Source organism: Pleurodeles waltl, chromosome 3_1 (genome assembly GCF_031143425.1).
Source record: "Pleurodeles waltl isolate 20211129_DDA chromosome 3_1, aPleWal1.hap1.20221129, whole genome shotgun sequence".
Taxonomy (NCBI): Eukaryota; Metazoa; Chordata; class Amphibia; order Caudata; family Salamandridae; genus Pleurodeles; species Pleurodeles waltl.
Window position 1 is genome coordinate 1,442,916,048 of NC_090440.1, and position 21,947 is coordinate 1,442,937,994.

General features: G+C 43.8%; 1 protein-coding gene across 3 annotated transcripts in view; it reads right to left on the minus strand.

The window, feature by feature from the left end:
• The window catches only part of ALG9 (ALG9 alpha-1,2-mannosyltransferase), a 956,626-nt gene that overhangs the window by 915,675 nt on the left and 19,004 nt on the right, over positions 1 to 21,947 (minus strand). For 2 of the 3 annotated variants that reach the window (XM_069225004.1, XM_069225006.1), the window contains exons 4-5: positions 18,562 to 18,632; positions 13,170 to 13,258 (exon numbers count right to left, since the gene is read on the minus strand). In XM_069225004.1, the coding sequence (XP_069081105.1) occupies positions 13,170 to 13,258; positions 18,562 to 18,632 (160 nt within the window). Of the gene's footprint in view, positions 1 to 11,063; positions 11,199 to 13,169; positions 13,259 to 18,561; positions 18,633 to 21,947 lie in introns of those variants that run through there. The other variant, XM_069225007.1, reaches the window with a different exon arrangement.

Consider the following 21,947-nt stretch of genomic DNA (forward strand, 5'->3'; position numbering starts at 1 on the left):
GCAGATGGCCTTTCCAGCTCCTTCCACTTAGAAAATGAAGACTCTCTTGGGAAAGGTTAGTCTCATCCTCTTTCGTTTGGGGGGGGGTTGTGTAAGGAAATGCCTCCTTGGCATGGTTGCCCCCTGACTTTTTGCCTTTGCTGATGCTATGTTTACAATTGAAAGTGTGCTGAGGCCTGCTAACCAGGCCCCAGCACCAGTGTTCTTTCCCTAACCTGTACTTTTGTATCCACAATTGGCAGACCCTGGCATCCAGATAAGTCCCTTGTAACTGGTACTTCTAGTACCAAGGGCCCTGATGCCAAGGAAGGTCTCTAAGGGCTGCAGCATGTCTTATGCCACCCTGGAGACCTCTCACTCAGCACAGACACACTGCTTGCCAGCTTGTGTGTGCTAGTGAGGACAAAACGAGTAAGTCGACATGGCACTCCCCTCAGGGTGCCATGCCAGCCTCTCACTGCCTATGCAGTATAGGCAAGACACCCCTCTAGCAGGCCTTACAGCCCTAAGGCAGGGTGCACTATACCATAGGTGAGGGTACCAGTGCATGAGCATGGTACCCCTACAGTGTCTAAACAAAACCTTAGACATTGTAAGTGCAGGGTAGCCATAAGAGTATATGGTCTGGGAGTTTGTCAAACACGAACTCCACAGCACCATAATGGCTACACTGAAAACTGGGAAGTTTGGTATCAAACTTCTCAGCACAATAAATGCACACTGATGCCAGTGTACATTTTATTGAAAAATACACCACAGAGGGCACCTTAGAGGTGCCCCCTGAAACTTAACCGACTATCTGTGTAGGCTGACTAGTTTTAGCAGCCTGCCACAAACCGAGACATGTTGCTGGCCCCATGGGGAGAGTGCCTTTGTCACTCTGAGGCCAGTAACAAAGCCTGCACTGGGTGGAGGTGCTAACACCTCTCCCAGGCAGGAATTGTCACACCTGGCGGTGAGCCTCAAAGGCTCACCTCCTTTGTGCCAACCCAGCAGGACACTCCAGCTAGTGGAGTTGCCCGCCCCCTCCGGCCAGGCCCCACTTTTGGCGGCAAGGCCGGAGAAAATAATGAGAAAAACAAGGAGGAGTCACTGGCCAGTCAGGACAGCCCCTAAGGTGTCCTGAGCTGAAGTGACTCTAACTTTTAGAAATCCTCCATCGTGCAGATGGAGGATTCCCCCAATAGGGTTAGGATTGTGACCCCCTCCCCTTGGGAGGAGGCACAAAGAGGGTGTACCCACCCTCAGGGCTAGTAGCCATTGGCTACTAACCCCCCAGACCTAAACACGCCCTTAAATTTAGTAATTAAGGGCTACCCTGAACCCTAGAAAATTAGATTCCTGCAACTACAAGAAGAAGGACTGCCCAGCTGAAAACCCCTGCAGCGGAAAACCAGAAGACGACAACTGCCTTGGCTCCAGAAACTCACCGGCCTGTCTCCTGCCTTCCAAAGATCCTGCTCCAGCGACGCCTTCCAAAGGGACCAGTGACCTCGACATCCTCCGAGGACTGCCCCTGCTTCGAAAAGACAAGAAACTCCCGAGGACAGCGGACCTGCTCCAAGAAAAGCTGCAACTTTGTTTCCAGCAGCTTTAAAGAACCCTGCAAGCTCCCCGCAAGAAGCGTGAGACTTGCAACACTGCACCCGGCGACCCCGACTCGGCTGGTGGAGACCCGACACCTCAGGAGGGACCCCAGGACTACTCTGATACTGTGAGTACCAAAACCTGTCCCCCCTGAGCCCCCACAGCGCCGCCTGCAGAGGGAATCCCGAGGCTTCCCCTGACCGCGACTCTTTGAATCCAAAGTCCCGACGCTTGGGAGAGACCCTGCACCCGCAGCCCCCAGGACCTGAAGGACCGGACTTTCACTGGAGAAGTGACCCCCAGGAGTCCCTCTCCCTTGCCCAAGTGGAGGTTTCCCCGAGGAATCCCCCCCTTGCCTGCCTGCAGCGCTGAAGAGATCCCGAGATCTCTCATAGACTAACATTGCGAACCCGACGCCTGTTTCTACACTGCACCCGGCCGCCCCCGCGCTGCTGAGGGTGAAATTTCTGTGTGGGCTTGTGTCCCCCCAGGTGCCCTACAAAACCCCCCTGGTCTGCCCTCCGAAGACGCGGGTACTTACCTGCAAGCAGACCGGAACCGGGGCACCCCCTTCTCTCCATTCTAGCCTATGTGTTTTGGGCACCACTTTGAACTCTGCACCTGACCGGCCCTGAGCTGCTGGTGTGGTGACTTTGGGGTTGCTCTGAACCCCCAACGGTGGGCTACCTTGGACCAAGAACTGAACCCTGTAAGTGTCTTACTTACCTGGTAAAACTAACAAAAACTTACCTCCCCCAGGAACTGTGAAAATTGCACTAAGTGTCCACTTTTAAAACAGCTATTTGTCAATAACTTGAAAAGTATACATGCAATTTTTATGATTTAAAGTTCCTAAAGTACTTACCTGCAATACCTTTCGAATGAGATATTACATGTAGAAATTGAACCTGTGGTTCTTAAAATAAACTAAGAAAAGATATTTTTCTATACAAAACCTATTGGCTGGATTTGTCTCTGAGTGTGTGTACCTCATTTATTGTCTATGTGTATGTACAACAAATGCTTAACACTACTCCTTGGATAAGCCTACTGCTCGACCACACTACCACAAAATAGAGCATTAGTATTATCTATTTTTACCACTATTTTACCTCTAAGGGGAACCCTTGGACTCTGTGCATGCTATTCCTTACTTTGAAATAGCACATACAGAGCCAACTTCCTACAGGCACTTATAACCTTTCATCCACACAAGCTACCCATGCCAAATTTGCGTCCTTTTTTCCAACATCCTAGGGATTCTAGAGGTACCCAGACTTTGTGGGTTCCCCTGAAGGAGACCAAGAAATTAGCCAAAATGCAGTGAAAATTTCTATTTTTTCTAAAAAATGGGAAAAAAGGTCTGCAGAAGAAGGCTTGTGGTTTTGTCCCTGAAAATAGTATCAACGAAGGGTTTGCGGTGCTAAAATCACCAGCTTCCCAGCTTTGAGGAACGGGTGGACTTGAATCAGAAACCCCCATTTTTCAACACAATTTTGGCATTTTACTGGGACATACCCCATTTTTACTATTTTTTGTGCTTTCAGCCTTCTTCCAGTTAGTGACAGAAATGGGTGTGAAACAATGCTGGATCCCAGAAAGCTAAACATTTCTGAAAGTAGACAAAATTCTGAATTCAGCAAGGGGTAATTTGTGTAGATCCTACAAGGTTTTCCTACAGAAAAGAACAGCTGAAATAAAAAAATATTGAAATTGAGGTACAAAAACAGCAATTTTTCTCAACGTTTTACTCTGTAACTTTTTCCTGCAATGTCAGATTTTTTAAAGCATTATACCGTTATGTCTGCTGGACTCTTCTGGTTGCGGGGATATATACAGCATGTAGGTTCATCAAGAACCCTAGGTACCCAGAGCCAATAAATGAGCTGTACCTTGCAATGGGTTTTCAATCTATACCGGGTATACAGCAATTCATTTGCTGAAATATAAAGAGTGAAAAATAGGTATCAAGAAAACCTTTGTATTTCCAAATTAGGCACAAGATAAGGTGTTGAGAAGCAGTGGTTATTTGCACATCTCTGAATTCCGGGGTGCACATACTAGCATGTGAATTACAGGGCATTTCTCCAATAGACATTTTTTTTTTACACAGTCTTATATTTGAAGGAAAAAATGTAGAGAAAGACAAGGGACAATAACACTTGTTTTGCTATCCTGTGTTCCCCCAAGTCTCCCGATACAAATTGTACCTCACTTGGGTGGGTAGGCCTAATGCTTGTGACAGGAACCACAACATGGACACATCACATTTTTACAATGAAATCTGATGTGTTTTTTGCAAAGTGCCTAGCTGTAGATTTTGGCCTCTAGCTCAGCCGGCACCAAGGGAAACCTATCAAACCTGCACATTTTTTAAACTAGACACCCAGGGGAATCCAAGATGGAGTGACTTGTGGGGCTCTCACCAGGTTCTGTTACCCAGAATCCTTTGCAAACCTCAAAATTTGGCTAAAAGTAACACTTTTTCTTCACATTTCGGTGACACAAAGTTCTGGAATCTGAGAGGAGCCACAAATTTCCTTCCACCCAGCATTCCCCCAAGTCTCTCGATAAAAATGGTACCTCACTTGTGTGAGTAGGCCTAGCCCCCACGAAAAGAAAAACCCCAAAACACAACGTGGACACATTACATTCTCCCAAAGAAAACAGACCTGATTTTTGCAAAGTGCCTAGCTGTAGATTTTGGCCTCTAGCTCAGCCGGCACCAAGGGAAACCTAGCAAACCTGCACATTTTTTAAAACTAGACACCTAGGGGAATCCAAGATGGAGTGACCTGTGGGGCTCTCACCAGGTTCTGTTACCCAGAATCCTTTGCAAACCTCAAAATTTGGCTAAAAGAAACACTTTTTCTTCACATTTCGGTGACACAAAGCTCTGGAATCTGAGAGGAGCCACAAATTTCCTTCCACCCAGCATTCCCCCAATTCTCTCGATAAAAATGGTACCTCACTTGTGTGAGTAGGCCTAGCCCCCACGAAAAGAAAAACCCCAAAACACAACGTGGACACATTACATTCTCCCAAAGAAAACAGACCTGATTTTTGCAAAGTGCCTAGCTGTAGATTTTGGCCTCTAGCTCAGCCGGCACCAAGGGAAACCTAGCAAACCTGCACATTTTTTAAAACTAGACACCTAGGGGAATCCAAGATGGAGTGACCTGTGGGGCTCTCACCAGGTTCTGTTACCCAGAATCCTTTGCAAACCTCAAAATTTGGCTAAAAGAAACACTTTTTCTTCACATTTCGGTGACACAAAGCTCTGGAATCTGAGAGGAGCCACAAATTTCCTTCCACCCAGCATTCCCCCAATTCTCTCGATAAAAATGGTACCTCACTTGTGTGAGTAGGCCTAGCCCCCACGAAAAGAAAAACCCCAAAACACAACGTGGACAGATCACATTCTCCCAAAGAAAACAGACCTGATTTTTGCAAAGTGTCTAGCTGTGGATTTTGGCTTCTAGCTCAGCCGGCACCTATGGAAACCTACCAAAACCTGCGCATATTTGAAAACGAGACACCTCAGAGAATCCAAGATGGGGGACTTGTGGGGCTCTCCCCAGATTCTCTTGCCCAGAATCCTTTGCAAAGCTCAAAATTTGCCCAAAAAAACACTTTTTCCTCACATTAAGGTTACAGAAAGTTCTGGAATCTGAGAGGCGCCACAAATTTTCTTCCACCCAGCATTCCCCCAAGTCTCCTGATAAAAATGGTACCTCACTTGTGTGGGTAGGCCTAATGCCTGCGAAAGGAAATGCCCCAAAACACTATCTGGACACATCAAAATGATCAAATACAAAATGACCTGTTTTTGCGGGTGGGCACCTGCGTTTTTGGTCCTGGACTCAGCAGACATCTAGGGAAACCTACCAAACCCAGACATTTCTGAAAACTAGACACCAGGGGGAGTCCAGGGAGGTGTGACTTGTGTGGATCCCCCAGTGTTTTCTTACTCAGAATCCTCAGCAAACCGCAAATTTAGCTAAAAAATAAATAAATCACATTTTCCCCACATTTCTGTGTGGGCTCACCGCACCGGGATGAATTTCCTATCCCCCAACGTTCCCTTTAGTCTCCTGGTAAAAATCATACCTCACTTGTGTAGGTGGGCCAAGTGCTTGTGACAGGGAAGAGCCAAAAACATGTTGAAATTGAGGGGAAACCAAAGCGGGTCAAAAGGGCAGTTTGGAAAAAAACATTTTTAGGCTGACAAGTGCAGCAGAATTCTTATCAGTACAGATGAGACAATGCTGGGTGGAAGACATTTTGTGGATTCCTGCAGATTCCGGAAGGTTCCATCACAAAAAATGTGGGAAAAATGTGTGATTGTCAGCAAAGATGGAGGTTTTCAGGGCATTGTGGGTAAGAAAACGGTGTAGGGTGCATGTGAAGCACACCACCATGGAATCACCCAGATGTTTAGTTTTCAGCTGTATCTAGGTCTTGTGGATTTTTCTACATGGCAGCGTCCCAAAGTCCAAAAAGTGCAGCTCTCACCATTCCAAGTGGGACGATTTTGAGAGTTAGCCAAGCTCTCATGGCCCAAATGTAAAACCAACACCCAAAATAATCACATCTTCTTGCTTGTCGTGGGTAAGATGTTTTAGTGTGCGAAGGAAGAGCTGAAAGAATGTTACCAGTTGGGGTGGGGTTATAACCAGGCCCATCAGGTTGGTAGCCACCACCACACTATATATTTTTTTTATTCCCTGGCATCTAGTATGCTTTCTGCCCCCCCCCCCCTACCCCCCCTGTGGAGTGGATCCGGGGTAATTGCCCCATCTGCCCAACGGAGGGCAGAACAACTTTGGCCCCATTTATGTGGGATGGGGGTATGGCCATTCCCCCACTCTCTTATTTTGGAGAAAAAAATCTTCCCTGGTCTCTGGTGGGCTTCTGGCCACCTTGGGGGCAGACTGTCCTTCCAAAAATAGGCCGATCTGCCCCCGGGGGGGGGGGCAGATATGGCCAACAGTAATGTGCCCCCCCATGGGGAGTGACCCTTGCCCAAGGGGCTGCCCCCCAAACAAATCACACACCTACACACACACCAATTCCTGGTGCCTAAGTGGTTTCTGCCCCCCCCCCCCCCACAGGGGCAGATCAGCCTAATAGAAATAGGCCGATCTGCCACCAAGGGGAGCAGAAATGGCCTAAAATAGGTTTGCCCCCGCCAGGGGAGCGACCCTTGTCTAAGGGGTCGCTCCCCTTGCATGAAATTGGCGCAAAAAAAATCCCTGGTGCCTAGTGGTTTCTGCCCCCATAGGGGGCAGATCGGCCTAACAAAAATAGGCCCATCTGCCCCCAAAAGGGGCAGAAAAGGCCTAAAATAAATTTGCCCCCAGGGGAACGAACCTTGCCTAAAGGGTCACCCCTTGTGTGAAACTGACGCAAAAAAATAAAAATCCCTGGTGTCTAGTGGTTTCTGCCCCCCTTGGGGACAGATTGGCCTAACAAAAATAGGGCGATCTGCCCCCAAGGGGGGCAGAAATGGCCTAAAGACAATTTGACCCCCAGGGGAGCGATCCTTCCCTAAGGGGTCGCTCAACCCACATATACGTAAAACAAAAAACAAAAACAAAGTTCCCTGGTGTCTAGCGGTTTCTGCCCCCCCACCCCCGGGGGCAGATCAGCCTAATTATAATTATAATGGCTACAAATACATTTCCCCCCCCCCCTCCCGAGAGCATCCCTTGCCAAAGGGGCAGCTCCCCTTATGCCATAAACAAAACAAAACAACAACAACAACAAAAAACCATCCTTGGTGACTAGTGGCATTTCTGTTGCCCGATCGCATCACAATCGGGCAGCAGAAATGCTGAGAGAGATATGAAAGGAGAGGAAAGGCCTTTCCTCTCCTTTCATGCCTCTCTCACCCGCTCCACGTGATTGCAGGAGAAATGCAAGAGCCGAGCTTCCAGCGCGGTGGGGGCAGCCTCTGATCACGCGCCAACCTCATCAGAGAGGGGTGAGGGGGGATGGGGTGGAAGGGTAAGAAATTCCCCTTCCACCTCTCCCCAGGGGAGGGGGGAAGCCAGGCCCCCGGGGGGAGTGCTAGCTCTTCCCCCGTAGGCCCCTGCCTGGACGTAACAGTTACGTCCTGGGCACCCGAGCGGTGCTGCCCAGGACGTAACTGTTACGTCCATGGGTTAATCGGACCAATCTTATACCCTCTTTCATTAACTCTATCTCTGCTCGCAATACCAATTGTCTGACACATTCAGAGTAAAAAGGGCCTTTGTCAATTCCGCCCCTTTGGAGTTTAAGGTAAACCCCATTTGCTTTATGTCCTCTGATGCAATCTCGCATAAACTTGGGCACAAGTCCATAACTTCTAGAAGGGGCGTGCGGTTCAGGGGCTTTAGCTTTCTCCGCCGCTTTTCTCCCAATCTCCCTTCCACAGGGTTCCAAATATATCCATCTACTCTTACTTCCTTCTGGACTGTACATCTTCCTCTTAATTCCAAGACCCTTCTGTGGTGATAAAACCCTATCCTTCTCCTGGCAAATTAATGTATCCACATCTCCACTTTTCCCCCTTTTTTTTCACTCGTCCAATGATATTGACTTCCTTTTTTCCCATTTTCCTTTCCTGCTTTCATTACCACTCTTTGGGAATTCTTCTTCCCTTCTACTACCTGAATGTCTTCTATATATGTAATACTAGGTGTCTTTTGTGGTGTGCTCCCCCTTTTTGGTGCAACCACTTCCCGGCCTTGCCCTTGTGTAAGGAAATATATATTTTTGACCACTGACTTTGTGTTGCACCACTTTTCATCTGGATTAGTTGTTCAGTGTTCACCATTTGCAGATTACGTTTTGTATTCAGTTTAGCTGCCTATCGACATTATCGTAGCATTAGACATTGCAGTTAAGCTGTGTTTTTCCACTTGGTAAACTGTACTTGTTTTTCATATTCTTTCTCACCGAAGGGCTAGGACATATTATCACCGAACAGTTAAGTCAGTCAGCATGATAAGTATGCACCAGACTTATGCTTTTTCAGTGCAGGGAAGTTTGGCCTTGGGAGAAATGCCTTGAGGTGTTGGCCAGTTCTCAATGCGTTCCTTCCAACTCTGACCTACAGTAGCCAGCATGCTTGAATATTTCTCTTTTATGGGAGGGATTTTCTCCAGAAAGCCTTTTCGGTTCTTTAAGATATAAAAAGGTGGCCCTGCTCAGTAGCAGTGGAATTTCCAAGACCTCGGTCAGGATTAGTCGTCGAATGCCTGACATTTGTCCCATGAGGGTGGATATCTCTTTCTCGCAGTTGAACGGGGTCATCTTCTTGTTGGCACAAGAAAGATGAAGAGCTTGGCAGGCCCTACGGTGATGAATTTTTACTTTATTCTTTGCTTTGCAATTATGATATAATATAACCACATATATTTGCTGTGTACATTGCAGTTGAGAATCATTTTGGGTATATTTTCCTTTCATTGCTGTGACTATTTTTAAACATGTGCTTTCAATCTACTAATCTCCTTTTAGGAACCTCATGGTGAAATAATAATAAATGTTTTCTTTGAACTGAGAAGTGCATTCCAGAAATTTGTGTCAGCTCGGTCATCAGTGAAAGCAAAACACCTTGTCCATGGATTATTCTTAATTTCTTGTCCTTAACTACCTTCTCCCCTCTCTCTATGGGCCCCTTGCACCCAATGTTTCTTTGCTTACTTTGCTTGTTTCCTTGGGCATTATAATGGGATCTATAGGGTCTATATCCTCTTATTCCCCATCCTCGACTCCTTTTTTATCACTAGCATTGGTTGTTTAGAAATATACACTAACGGACACTCTGTTAATTTTATTGTTTCTCCTAACTCTCCATCCTTACTCTCATCTGGGATACCTGTCTCTTGATCCCTTTTCTCCAGTGCAGGTCGTGTCAGTACGGGCATACAGCTATTAATTTGTTTCAACTCCTTCGTTATCCCTTGTAATTGATTTTTGTGTATTTTACTCAAACCATTGTTTGCTGTCAGTACCTCTAGGCTAGCCTGTAAAGTTTTCTGCATTAGAAACATTACATCTAGTAAGTATTCAGCAGGTATGGCAGTAGTATCTAAAGCAAGGGAGGACTGCCTAGCCCAGGGAGAAGAGGGCGAGGGTGTGTCCATTTTACTTTGATCTTTAATACCCCCTCCAAAACCCTCCCTCACTTGCTTTCTCTCTAATACAGAACAACACAGGTATTTTTCCTCTGACGTGACGCTATCCCTTACTTGAGGTAGGAGGCATGGTGATGAGGACTGCGTAGGTTCCAATAACAGCCTCCCCCAATAATCTCCTCCGCCCGTCCCCCCCAAAAAAAATCCTCTATCTGCAGTGAATCGAAGGTCTAAGAGTCGTTCCTCATGGCATGTTCAGTTTCATTCTGATTTGAATCAAACATATTTTCGCCCTTTGACACCTGTGACTCCCTGGGGATCTTTTTAAAATATTTCCCCATAAATTCTTTAATTGATGCTCCCAATGGGGTTACAGCGGATCTTTCTTCATTGTCTCTCTGAACATCCTCTTGCTGCAATGTCAGTAATATATTCTCTCCTTCTTGGCTACTAGCTTTTGTCCCCGGAGGCTGATTCACATTTGGGACCTCCTTTATTTTAGAACCTTCCTTCGATCCCTTCTTTGTGCCACATGTACCACGTGACAGAGCTTTGTTCGGCGGCATGCTGTATATGCTGTATGTGCTGTATGTTGAATATCTGCTGTCTGCCGCCTACAATGACTGCTCACAAACCAGACTGTAGGGCTGTAAAGCTGGAGAGATTCCTGGGTATGGACTGGGGAGGGCAGGCCCCCTGAGAAGGGCAGGCCGCACTGGCCCAATGTCAGCTGCCTCCACTCCACCTCAGAGACCTGCAGCTCTAAGCCTTCTTTCCATTCTCAGGTCTCCTTGACTACACTTAAACAGCAATGGTTGCAGATTTTACAATGTTTCCGGGTCCAGGTAAAAACTCAAAACTCTGGATGGGTGGACAGGTGGGACCACTTATGCTGCTAACGGTGGTAGCACAAATTAAAAGGCCTGCTGGAGAGCAAAGAGGCTGGACAGGAACCTCACTTATTGCATAGATTTATAATTATAACTACGCTGGTGCTAATTAATTGAAACAAGCAGGCAACACGCAGGCAGCCAGGCAACCAGACAGACCACGCTGCACTGCTGTAGTCTCCCCCCACTACTGCACGGTCTCCCTCAGCCTTTACTGCTTTTCCTCTGCCTCCTGGCAGAGCTTGAGGTATCACGGAATGTCTATCTGTGGTCGGAAGTAGCAAGGTTCCAGAAGTAGTAGGAGGGAGAAGGAGACAGTAGGAAGTAATAGGAGTCACTAGTCAACAGTCAGCAACCATAGTCGTAGGAGCCAATAGCCAATTGTCAATAGCCAAACGTCAATAAGCAAGAAGTACAACTGGCGTAAGAGGTTGTGAAGCAGGTACGAGGCACAAACCTACTCAGTCTCCGACTCTTCACCCCCTCTGGGGGTTGCAGCAGATCACAGCAGGTCACCAAAAGGCACTGGACGCGTGCTGGATGCCACTCCCTCGCAGTCTTCCGCGTCATCTGTGTCTCTGCGGTCTCCTCCGTGCTTTCTCTCCACTGCGGCCACAACGGGGGTAAGATTCATCCAAACCAATCCAGCAGAGCAACAAATTGCGTGCCCACGCTGCGTCCGATCCCGACCTCACAAACCTCCGAGATTGACTCTGGGACTGCCTCCACCCCTTCCGCTTTTCTCCGTCAGCTTCCTCCGTCCAGCCAAAAGGTAGGAGTGAGCAAATTATGCAGCAGGGTTGACTTCGCTGCTAACAATGTACTTCTTCGGGAATAATGTCGCACCCGACCCCCTCTAGGTACCGCCCAGAAGCACGTGCCTTCATGGACACTGTACCTAAAAGCCTTATTCAAAATCTGCAGTATTTTGTAAGGTCTCCTATGTGTCACAATGAGCCATATGGGTCTGTTAATGGTGGGGTTTGTGTGTTCTTGTGTGAATACAACATTACATTAAGACTCATCAATCATGTCACCTGTAACAGGAATCTTACTGGTGCTCCCTAACAATTTTACCAAAAGCTCTGCCTTGCAGCAAGACAAGGGATGTACATGGGATGTGAATTTTCTGTACTGCTGTGAGCTCCATGTTCAGATACAATTCAGGGACACTTGCTCCGAGTTTCATTGCTTCTTATGCTCTCATTCTTAGAGAATCAAAATGTATACCCAGGCGGCACTGTTTTTGACCTTTACAGTGCTTTTCTATTATAGTATGTCGTGCTCTCCCACAAGAGCTTTCTCTTTCTAGCTGCTGCCGGGGGTATCCTATGCCTGATCATTTTTTGCGACCGCAGTTTTTCATCAAATACAATTCAGACCTATTCCAAACATAGAATACTGACAGTTTCATTAGCACTTGCTGCTTTGAATCATTACACTTTAAGACTGTGTGATGATGTACGCTTTGAAAGCTGTGTGCCTCAATGAAGGGAAAGGTATTATGGAAATTAAGCAGAGCAAAATCTAAACAAATCTCATTGAAATCAGTTCCATAAAATGGGCGTGTATATTCCTGTCAGAAGATACCCTGACACCAAAATAAAGAGTGCATATACTGTAGAGTCATGCTGCTCTGTCGCACTAAAACAAAGAAATATGTTGCTGCCATCTCCCCTTCTAAAACATCTGATCATTAGATTGACCTATGCCCGTTTCAAATATGAACTACAGAAAGACCAACTCATGATTTCATCTTTCGAGGTAGAAAAAACGAGTACCACTGAGCTGATTAAGATTAACACCAGCAAAGAAAGATAGCATGTTGTAATATGCAACAGTGAGCTATCAGCAGTGGATCAGTAACCAGGGATATGGTGCATTCCCCATCAGTGCCAATTAAACTGATGACATTCCTTTTAGAAACGTTCTCGATAGAGGTTTGCTAGAATATTTTATTTTAGTCGTAGATCAGTCTAACTTGCCTGCTTTACTATTCCCAGCTGTTTGTGCACAGGTTAACAAATGGTTCCTGGTGGTAACCGAATGTTAATGTCCAATGAATATGAATTTTCAGTGATTTAAAGAGCTAATCCCTTACAACCATGCGCAACTGGGCAACTCCCAAAATAATTCTGCAGAAACAAAGTGATTTGATATATAAAGTACTTTGAGGTACTTTATTCCCTATACAACATTGTGCAACAACTGCCTATTTCAAATATACCTGATGTTCTGCAACCTCTTAAAAGTCATAGCAGGATTGTTCACCATAACAGTGTTCCGTACTAAGGTGGATCTTTAAATAACCCAATGCCAAGTGACAAGAGAACAACATATAAACTGCAGCACATTGGATTATTGAAGGCCTAGACAAGAGAAGGTTGTTATGTGAACAATTATGCATAGGTATTGCCATCTCCTGTTCATATAACATTCCCATTACATGTGTATAGTTGCCTTTGGAAACAGCACAAGTTCCATTTTTAATACAGCTTCACTTCAAACTGCACAAAACTACACTCACAGACCAACCGTGCTTAATTTCACTCAATTTACTCACCTGCAGATGAGCAGTACATCCCAGTACTGAGAACCAGGAACGCAAGCATCAGGCGGCCCACGTGCAGGCCAAACTTTTTGCACACCGCTCTAGGAGAACAGGAAAAAACAGAGTGCTGCATAAGCAAAACCAATGTGCACATTTATAACAAAGCTTCTAGTACCCAAAACATAAACCAAGATTTATTGAAAGGTGGCTTTATTGTTTAACCCCTTTGCTTTCAGGCCTTTTCCTCCTCAGGTGCCAGGCCTTTTTTGGCTATTTGGAGCAGTTTGCGCTTAGGCCCTCATAACTTTTTGTCCACATAAGCTACCCACGCCACATTTGAGTCCGTTTTTTCCAACATCCTAGGGATTCTAGAGGTATCCAGAGTTTTTGGGTTCCCCTGGAGGAGACCAAGAAATTAGCCACAACACACCAAAAAATTCGTTTTTAAAAAACAAAATGAAATGGGAAAAAGGGCAGCAGAAGAAGGCTCGTGTTTTTTTCCCTTAAAATGGCATCAACAAAGGATTTGTGGTGCTAAAATCACCATCTTCCCAGCTTTCAGGAACAGGCAGACTTAAATCAGAAAATCACGTTTTTCAACACAATTCTGGCATTTTACAGGGACATATCCCATTTTTACTATTTTTTGTGCTTTCAGCCTCCTTCTAATTAGTGACAGAAATGGGTGTGAAACCATGCTGGATCCCAGAAAGCTAAACATTTCTGAAAAGTAGCCAAAATTCTGAATTCAGCAAGGGGTCATTTGTGTAGATCCTACACGATTTTCCTACAGAAAATAACAGTTGAAATAAAAAATATTGAAACTGAGGTGAAAAAAAACATTTTTCTCCATGTTTTACTCTGTAACATTTTCCTGCAATGTCAGATTTTCAAAAGTAATATACCGTTTCGTCTTCTGGACTCTTCTGGTTGCGGGATATATTGGGATTATAGGTTCATCAAGAACCTTAGGTACCCAGAGCCAATTAACGAGCTGTACCTTGCAATGGGTTTTCATTGTATATTGGGTATACAGAAATTAATTTGCTGAAATATAAAGAGTGAAAAATAGGTATCAAGGAAAGCTTTGTATTTCCACAATAGGTACAATATAAGGTGTTGAGAAGCAGTGGTTATTTGACCATCTTTGAATTCCGGGGTGCCCATACTAGCATGTGGATTACAGGGCATTTCTCAAATAGACCTCTTTTTTAACACAGTCTTACATTTGGAAGGAAAAAATGTAGAGAAAGACAAGGGGCAATAACACGTGTTCTGCTATTCTGTGTTTCCCCAAGTCTCCTGATAAAAATGGTACCTCACTTGCGTGGGTAGGCCATATGCCCACGACAGGAAATGCAACATGGACACATCACATTTTTACATTGAAATCTGACGTGTTTTTTAGAACGTGTCTAGCTGTGGATTTTGGCCTCTAGATCGGCTGGCACCTAGGAAAACCTACCAAACCTGTACATTTTTTAAAATTAGACACCTAGGGGAATCCATGATGGGGTGACTTGTTGGGCTCTCACTAGATTCTGTTACCCAGAATCCTTTGCAAACCTCAAAATGTGACCAAAAACACTTTTCCCACACATTTAGGTGACAGAAAGATCTGGAATCCGAGAGGAGCCACATATTTCCTTCCACCCAGCGTCCCCCAAAATCTCCCAGTAAAAATGATACTTCATTTATGTAGGTGGGCCTAGTGCCTGCGACAGGGAAGAGCCAAAAACATGTAAAAAATGAGAGGGAACCAAAGCGGAACCAAAAAGGGCAGTTTGGAGAAAAAACTTTTAGGCTAACAAGTGGGGCAGAATTTTTATCTGTATAAATGCGACAATACTGGGTGGTAGGATTCCAGAAGGTTCCATCACAAAAAATTTGGGAAAACTGTGTGATTTCCAGCAATGTTGAAGGTTTGCAGGGCATTGTGGGTAAGAAAATGGTGCGGGGTGCATGTGAAGCACACCACCATGGACTCACCCTGATGTTTAGTTTTAAGATGTGTCTAGGTCTCGTAGATTTTTCTACATGCAGTGTCCCAAAGTCCAAAATGTGCAGCCCTCGCCATTCCAAGTGGGACGATTTTGAGAGTTAGACAAGCTATTATGGCCCAAATGTAAAACCAACACCCAAAATAATCACATGTCCTCTTGCTTGCCATGGGATAAGATGTTTTAGTGTGCGGGGAGAGCTGAAAGACTGTTACCCCCTTCAGTTGGGGTAGGGGCATAACCATGCCCATACTGGTTGGTAGCCACCACCTCACTATTTTGTTTTTTAATTCCCTGGAATCTAGTAGGCTTTCTGCCCCCCGGGGAGTAGATCGGGAGTAATTGCCCCACCTGCCCACCAGTGGGCAGAACAACTTTGTCCCCTTTAATTTTGGGGTGGGGGTATGACGATACCCCCACCCTCTTTTGTTGAAAACAAATCTTCCTTGGTGTAAGGTGGGCTTTCATCCAGTGGGAGCCTTTCCTCCCCTTTTCATGCCTACCTGACCTCCCCTGCCCAGTACTGAGGAGACACTAATCTCTTTCTCCTTGGATCCCGCTGGAAGCATCCTTCCAGCCCAAAGGGAGGTGACTTCTGATGAGGTCCATCATCAGCCTTCACTGGGGGCGTGGGTCAGGGGAGCTGTGGTGGAAGAGGAAACGATTTCCCTTCAATCCCTACCCATGGGAAGGGGGTGCGAGGCCCTCGGGGGAGTGCTAGCGCTTCCCCCCGGGGCCCATTGCTGGGCGAGGTGGTAACGTCCCTGGCTCCTGAGCGCCACAGCAGCGGACGTAACTACCTCGTCCATGGCACCCGAGGGGTTCAAGTCTCTTTTCACTTAGTAGCTTTTTTTTTATTTGCGTAGCAATCATATTCTTCAGTTTTTCAGTCTATATGCTAAAAAAATTGTTTTTGTTCACAAGGCTTCCATGACAAAACCACTTCCTATTTCTGTCAAATTCTGTATTTTACGGGTGGTAAAATGCTTTATCTCAACGATAACAGAAAGAACAAAGATGGAATAGCACACACACTTATTTTGCTGTCATTCCTCACTACAACAGAATTCTATTTTAGACTGGGCTGTTTAAAAGCAGGCACTTCGAAAACATAATTCACTATCCCCTCTCGTGTCCCCTCAGATCTACAGGAACCAGTTTGTATGGGATTTCTGCTGTAAGAAAAGAGCCAGATTGTCACCAAAGCGTATTTTAAACCCTGACAGACATCTACCAAGAAATTTCGTTTTTCATATGTACTTACTGAGCCCTAATCAAATGAAAGACACTGTAAAAAAATGTGAGTAAGTTCAACACGGTGGCAAAATGAAGGGGTGACGAAGTGAGCTCATATCACTTGGATATCCAGAGCTGAAGCAGGGGGACAGGCAAATCAAATCAATCACAGCCCACAGAATATTTACTAATTCACATATGGGGCAAAAAAGAATTCTATTTGTTTCAGCTGATAATCATCTCCTCCAAACAGATACAAATATGTCATTCTTTGTGAAATTGGTATTGTACGTCTGAGATCAAGAGGACCATTATCAAGACAGAAGGTCTAAGCTGCATGTGAAATGACAATTTTAAAGTTTGACAGCTTCGCAAACTTTGCCATTCATGAAGTTACAAAGTTCCCCACCTTTCACAAAACTCTGCCCATCAATAAACTTTCTTAATAATAATTAAATAAAGATAGTTAGCAAGGAAGATAATTTTGGGGAAAAGGTAGAATCCTCTTGCAAAACCTACTTTTGGGGAATTTCTCATAGGATATTTTAAAAAATACTAACTTTGCTAACGCAAATGTGAAAGGACACCAATGGAAAAAATATCAAAGTTAATTTTGAGCCATTAAAACCAGCACTGACGATAACAGAAGTTCGAATGATTCCAGCTGCATAAATATGTCCCTTGTATTTCCTTCATCTGCCTTGAGCACATCAGGCACATGGAGCTGCTGCTCAAGGGACCCTGATAATCAATGTGTTTTACGGGGGTTTGGACAAAATGAATGTGTAGCTCTGTTTGTCCATGTGCAAGTAGCCAACAAAAAGTGCTTTTTCTGCATGCAATTAGTAGCCTTTCTGCTGTTTTTCTTGAATGCTTTTGGAATTAAAATCAATTGAAAATGTGGGCAGTAAGCAAACCAGAATTTAGGATCAACTCCATATCAGTGTTTTCCTGAGAATCAGGTTCGAAGCTTGAGGTTGCAGATCCTATTACTTCCAGACATCCACACTCTGGAACTCACTATTTTTGCTAAGCTGGAAACCTATTGTCTACAAAGTTCCTAGCACTGGCCAAATCCCTCAGTAGGAGCTCATCATTTCTACCTGACCACGTGGACCTTGTGCAATACATCTAAGTCTCGTTCTATTACCTGTATATGTTATGCTCTAGGCCAATAGCTGTATTTTCCCTCTGTGCTGTCCAGCTCATGGCATGATGCCAACACAGAGATATGTAGTACAACAGTCTCTCATCAACAACTACAAAAAATGTCAAAATCCGGAAACCTGACCCAAAGTATGATTGAAAGAATCCAGACATCTTTTGACTGTGGCTCTACTATAATATTGTGTCACTGATGAAAATGCATCGCTGCTGCCATGGGTGAAAGAAGGAGCTTACTGCTGCCATCTGGAGGACTGCTCCCACCATTACAGAGATGACAAGCAGCAGAGAAGGAACTGGGGCTCAAACGCTAGGAGACACCAATGCTCAGGTCCCAGAATATCTCACTTGATAAACATTATACAACATGCTCCCCGCACCCAATCCATTGTAGCTAAAAGAGTTGCCAAGTAGCAGAAAGGCATGTTTGAAGCAAGGAACCAAGGGCCAGATGTAGCAAAGGGTTTCCCCCATTCTGTGTCGATGGGAAAATGTGTTCGTACATATGGCCCCAAGTAACAGCAACGGCATTCCTGTTGCTGTGAAGCAGATAAAAGTGTCACAAGCTACAGAATCAACCAAAAATTAGAAAACTTCTTGTTCACTACATTATTTTCTTTTCATTTCTGAAACAAAATAACAAGATTTTATCCAGTATATTCCTTGTGAAGGTAGAACTTAATTAAAAAAATATCATTTAGTAATGCATATTTACGTTTTTATGTTTCCCTATATGTACTCATATTATTAAATCTTTTAATTAAATTATACTTGCTTTATACTTGCTAGAATTGGTTATCTCTGCCATTTCTGCCCTGGAGTGGTCTTTAGAGCGGCTAGTGACATGCTACAAATAATAATCAAACAATCATTCTTGGAGTTTTTATTTCATTTTCCACTGTGGGTGGTCATTTCCTTCCTTCGTACCTATAATATTTCTTAAGACCATCTTCCATAAGCTGCTCCACAAACAACATGGGTGTTTAGTAAACAAAGCAACTTACTTATAAAAGTAAAGTTCACAAACGCAGCTGAGGAAGGCCAAAAGACTCCTTACAAAGTAAAATACAAGCACCTGTGAGAAAAGAAATATCACAATATTTAGTCTGTAAGTGTTGTGGTCCAAGCGCAAGAACAACAGATGCATTTCTACCTGACTAACAGCTCTCATTTCAACTACAATATTTGGTTTAAGCCATAAAAATTAAATTTATAGGGGTGCGGACTTCAGGTAATTTTCCGGAGAAGGTTCATTGGAATTGACTAAACCAGAGAAATGAGATGACTGAGGAAAGAAAGATTTACATGCTATTCGTTTTAGAGTAAGTAACCAAGGCAGAAAGACACCATGAGCAACAAAAGTTTGAAATATGTGAAAAATGGTGTATGTATGGAATTTATTAACACTGGTTAGAAAGCAAAGGAAGACAATATTGAAATCACACAGATATAGGGGAGGGTAATATTTACAAAATCCAATACTTTTTAGCTTCCCCCAATAATGAAAAACCTCCCTCTCCAAAATGAAAAGCCACAGGCAGGGAATACAAATGTTTGATGCCAGATGCACAAAAGGCCACTACAAAGGGTACGCCTGATTCAAAGAGATCTAAATTTACAAACGTAAACTATGCCAATCATTAGGTTGTGCAAGTGCATAATTTATTGCTTTTTGGTTACACCCTACAATCACATCGTCTTATGCAAAAAATATCCATGTTATGATGTTCACTATTTTCCAAAACCTATACTGGCTTACAGTACGAAAATAAGGATTTTTTTATTTTATTATTTTAGTTGTTTTTTCCTACGCCGCAATTATTTAATTTTACGACTAAAGTTCCCATTCCTTACACTCATCCTTGGAAACCTTCCTCTTTGCCAGACTTTCTGTACCAATTATGGGTGCCACGTGGTATCCAGATGGCTCCTTGACAGAAACTGCAAACGTTTGTGTCTACCAAAGAACTTCCTATTTGTGGGCATTTGCCTAATATGTATTCCTTTCCATGGCCAATCTTCAGAGAGACCCCGAAGTCTCCCACATTAATAATGTCAGTGAAACTTTACCTGCAAGTACCCGACAAATGCATTTTAATTGGTCTGGACAGTTAAGTCTCAACTAAGCGCTAGTATTATAAGGTTCTCCATTCTGATTCACACGTAGTGCCACATACTTAAGTCTGAATGAATCTAGGAAAAACGGTTTGTGAACTGCTTTCAATGCATTATGGAGTCTCTAGGTAAACTACTGTTTTACTCTTGGAAAAATCATTAAAATACACTTCATGAGACACCTCTTCCGGGAGACGAGCAGTTGTGATGAGATACACGGCCTTAATCATGAAATCAAACAGGTGATGTTTTTATAGAATAGTCGTAACATGATCAGATCAACTGGCTCGAGAAACAACAGATCAGATATAACCTTTACCATCTTCCAAGTGGCCAATAACGATTTAGCAGTGCCCGCCATAACCTCATTATCAGCATCTATAATGAAGGGGAACAGACGCTTTCTTATTTTGCAGAAATTATAGACCTAATTAAGTGTGAGCTGAAAGTCAATTGCAAAAAGGCTAGGTTGAGCTTCTCGGGACCAGAATCCTGGACTGGTCATATTCTCCCTCATTCTGATTTTTTTTTCACAGGTTCAAACACAAGTACTTCAACTCGTATCTGACAGCCTTCTAAAATAGTCACTTCCCTTTGCTAAATGATCTGGAGTCATAGGGGGTTATTACAACTTTGGAGGAGGTGTTAATCCATCCCAAAAGTGATGGTAAAGTGACGGATATACCACCAGCCGTATTACGAGTCCATTATATCCTATGGAACTCGTAATATGGCTGGTGGTATATCCGTCACATTTGGGACGGATTAACACCTCCTCCAAAGTTGTAATAACCCCCATAGTTCCTTACAAATAAAAAAGTCAAAGCTGTTAGCATATTATTGGCAATGGAGTGAAGTCTTTTGGTGACTAAACTTTCAGCAACGGCTGTGCATTGATTGTTCATTGCTAAGGAAGGCCTGTATAAAAAGTATTTGAACAATTATAAATAGAAAACAATAAGCAATAGAATCTATCTATTCCGGCAATGGTATATGTGGGGATTCCTCAAAAGCAATACTGACTAATCATGAAGTTTCCTGTGTCCGAGTTGAGCCTGCTTCTCTGTACTTAATGCAATATCTGAGACCATCTGACAAATTATCTGCAAGACCGCAGGCTCGCCTTAACATGGACATGACGCCGAGCAAACCAACTACTGAGGGATTAGACTTGTGAAGGGCAACACCATCAATTGAATACCATCCTACGTATGCCCAGTATTGATAAAGAAAGAGTCTTTAAAAAACAACTAATTTTCCTAGAATATTACAATTTTGGCTTAGGGGAAGAACCAGAACTCTGGCTCCCATATGGCATTCTCTCACACCGGAAATTGCTATTCCGCCTTAACTGACGGCAAAGGGGTAGGTCTTATTAAACACATATGAATTACAAAGCCAGAAATTTTAATATTTGCTAACTCTCGATTTTAAAAATACCCAAATTCAAACAGGACAACTTTAAATAGTTTACCAAGAAAACAATTCATAAATTAAGCTAGCAGAAACCCAAGCTACAGAGGAATGTCAATAAAACTCTGGTCACTGTAACCTTCAACCAAAACAATGATGTCTCTTATTCTGCGAATGGTTCTGAATTTCAAAATAAACATCAGATTCTGTATAAATAACAGATAATACTGTTGTCCAATTGACTATTTGAACATCACCCAAGCGTACGTCCAGTGCAAAACAAAATCAGACAGCTCAACCGTTCCTCCACCAGCCAAAGAGATGAAAGAAACTAACTAATACTAGATAAAGCAAGAGGCTTTGTGAGAGGTACTTGACATTTCAAGATTTCTTTCTGAAAGACACAACTGAGCTAATTAAATAAAGTTTTTAATCCCACATTTTACCAGTGTTATAGGTCTGAAAATGTTAAGGCAATTATGAGGAGATAGCACTTTTCATTAAAGTAATTATATACCCTTCACTTAAAATAGGGTAGATATCCAAATTTCCTGAAAGTCAGGAACTATCCTGCTAAATTAAAGCACTGCTGGATCCTCTGGCCCCACAAGCTATTGACCCATCACTAATATCCCTTTCCAGTAAAAATGGCTTGCAGTGATGGTCACTCTGCAACTCCAGAGGTATATTGAGCAAAATTAACACTTGAGGTCAGCACACGCGGCAACCACCCAGCAACTCTTAACAGAGTAGGAAAGAGGTGTCAGAAAAACTAAAAAAAGAGATATGTGTGAATCCTGGAATTTATTTGAGTCATTCGTTATTATTATGGCCCCATCAGGCTCCACTGTTTATTTGCCAA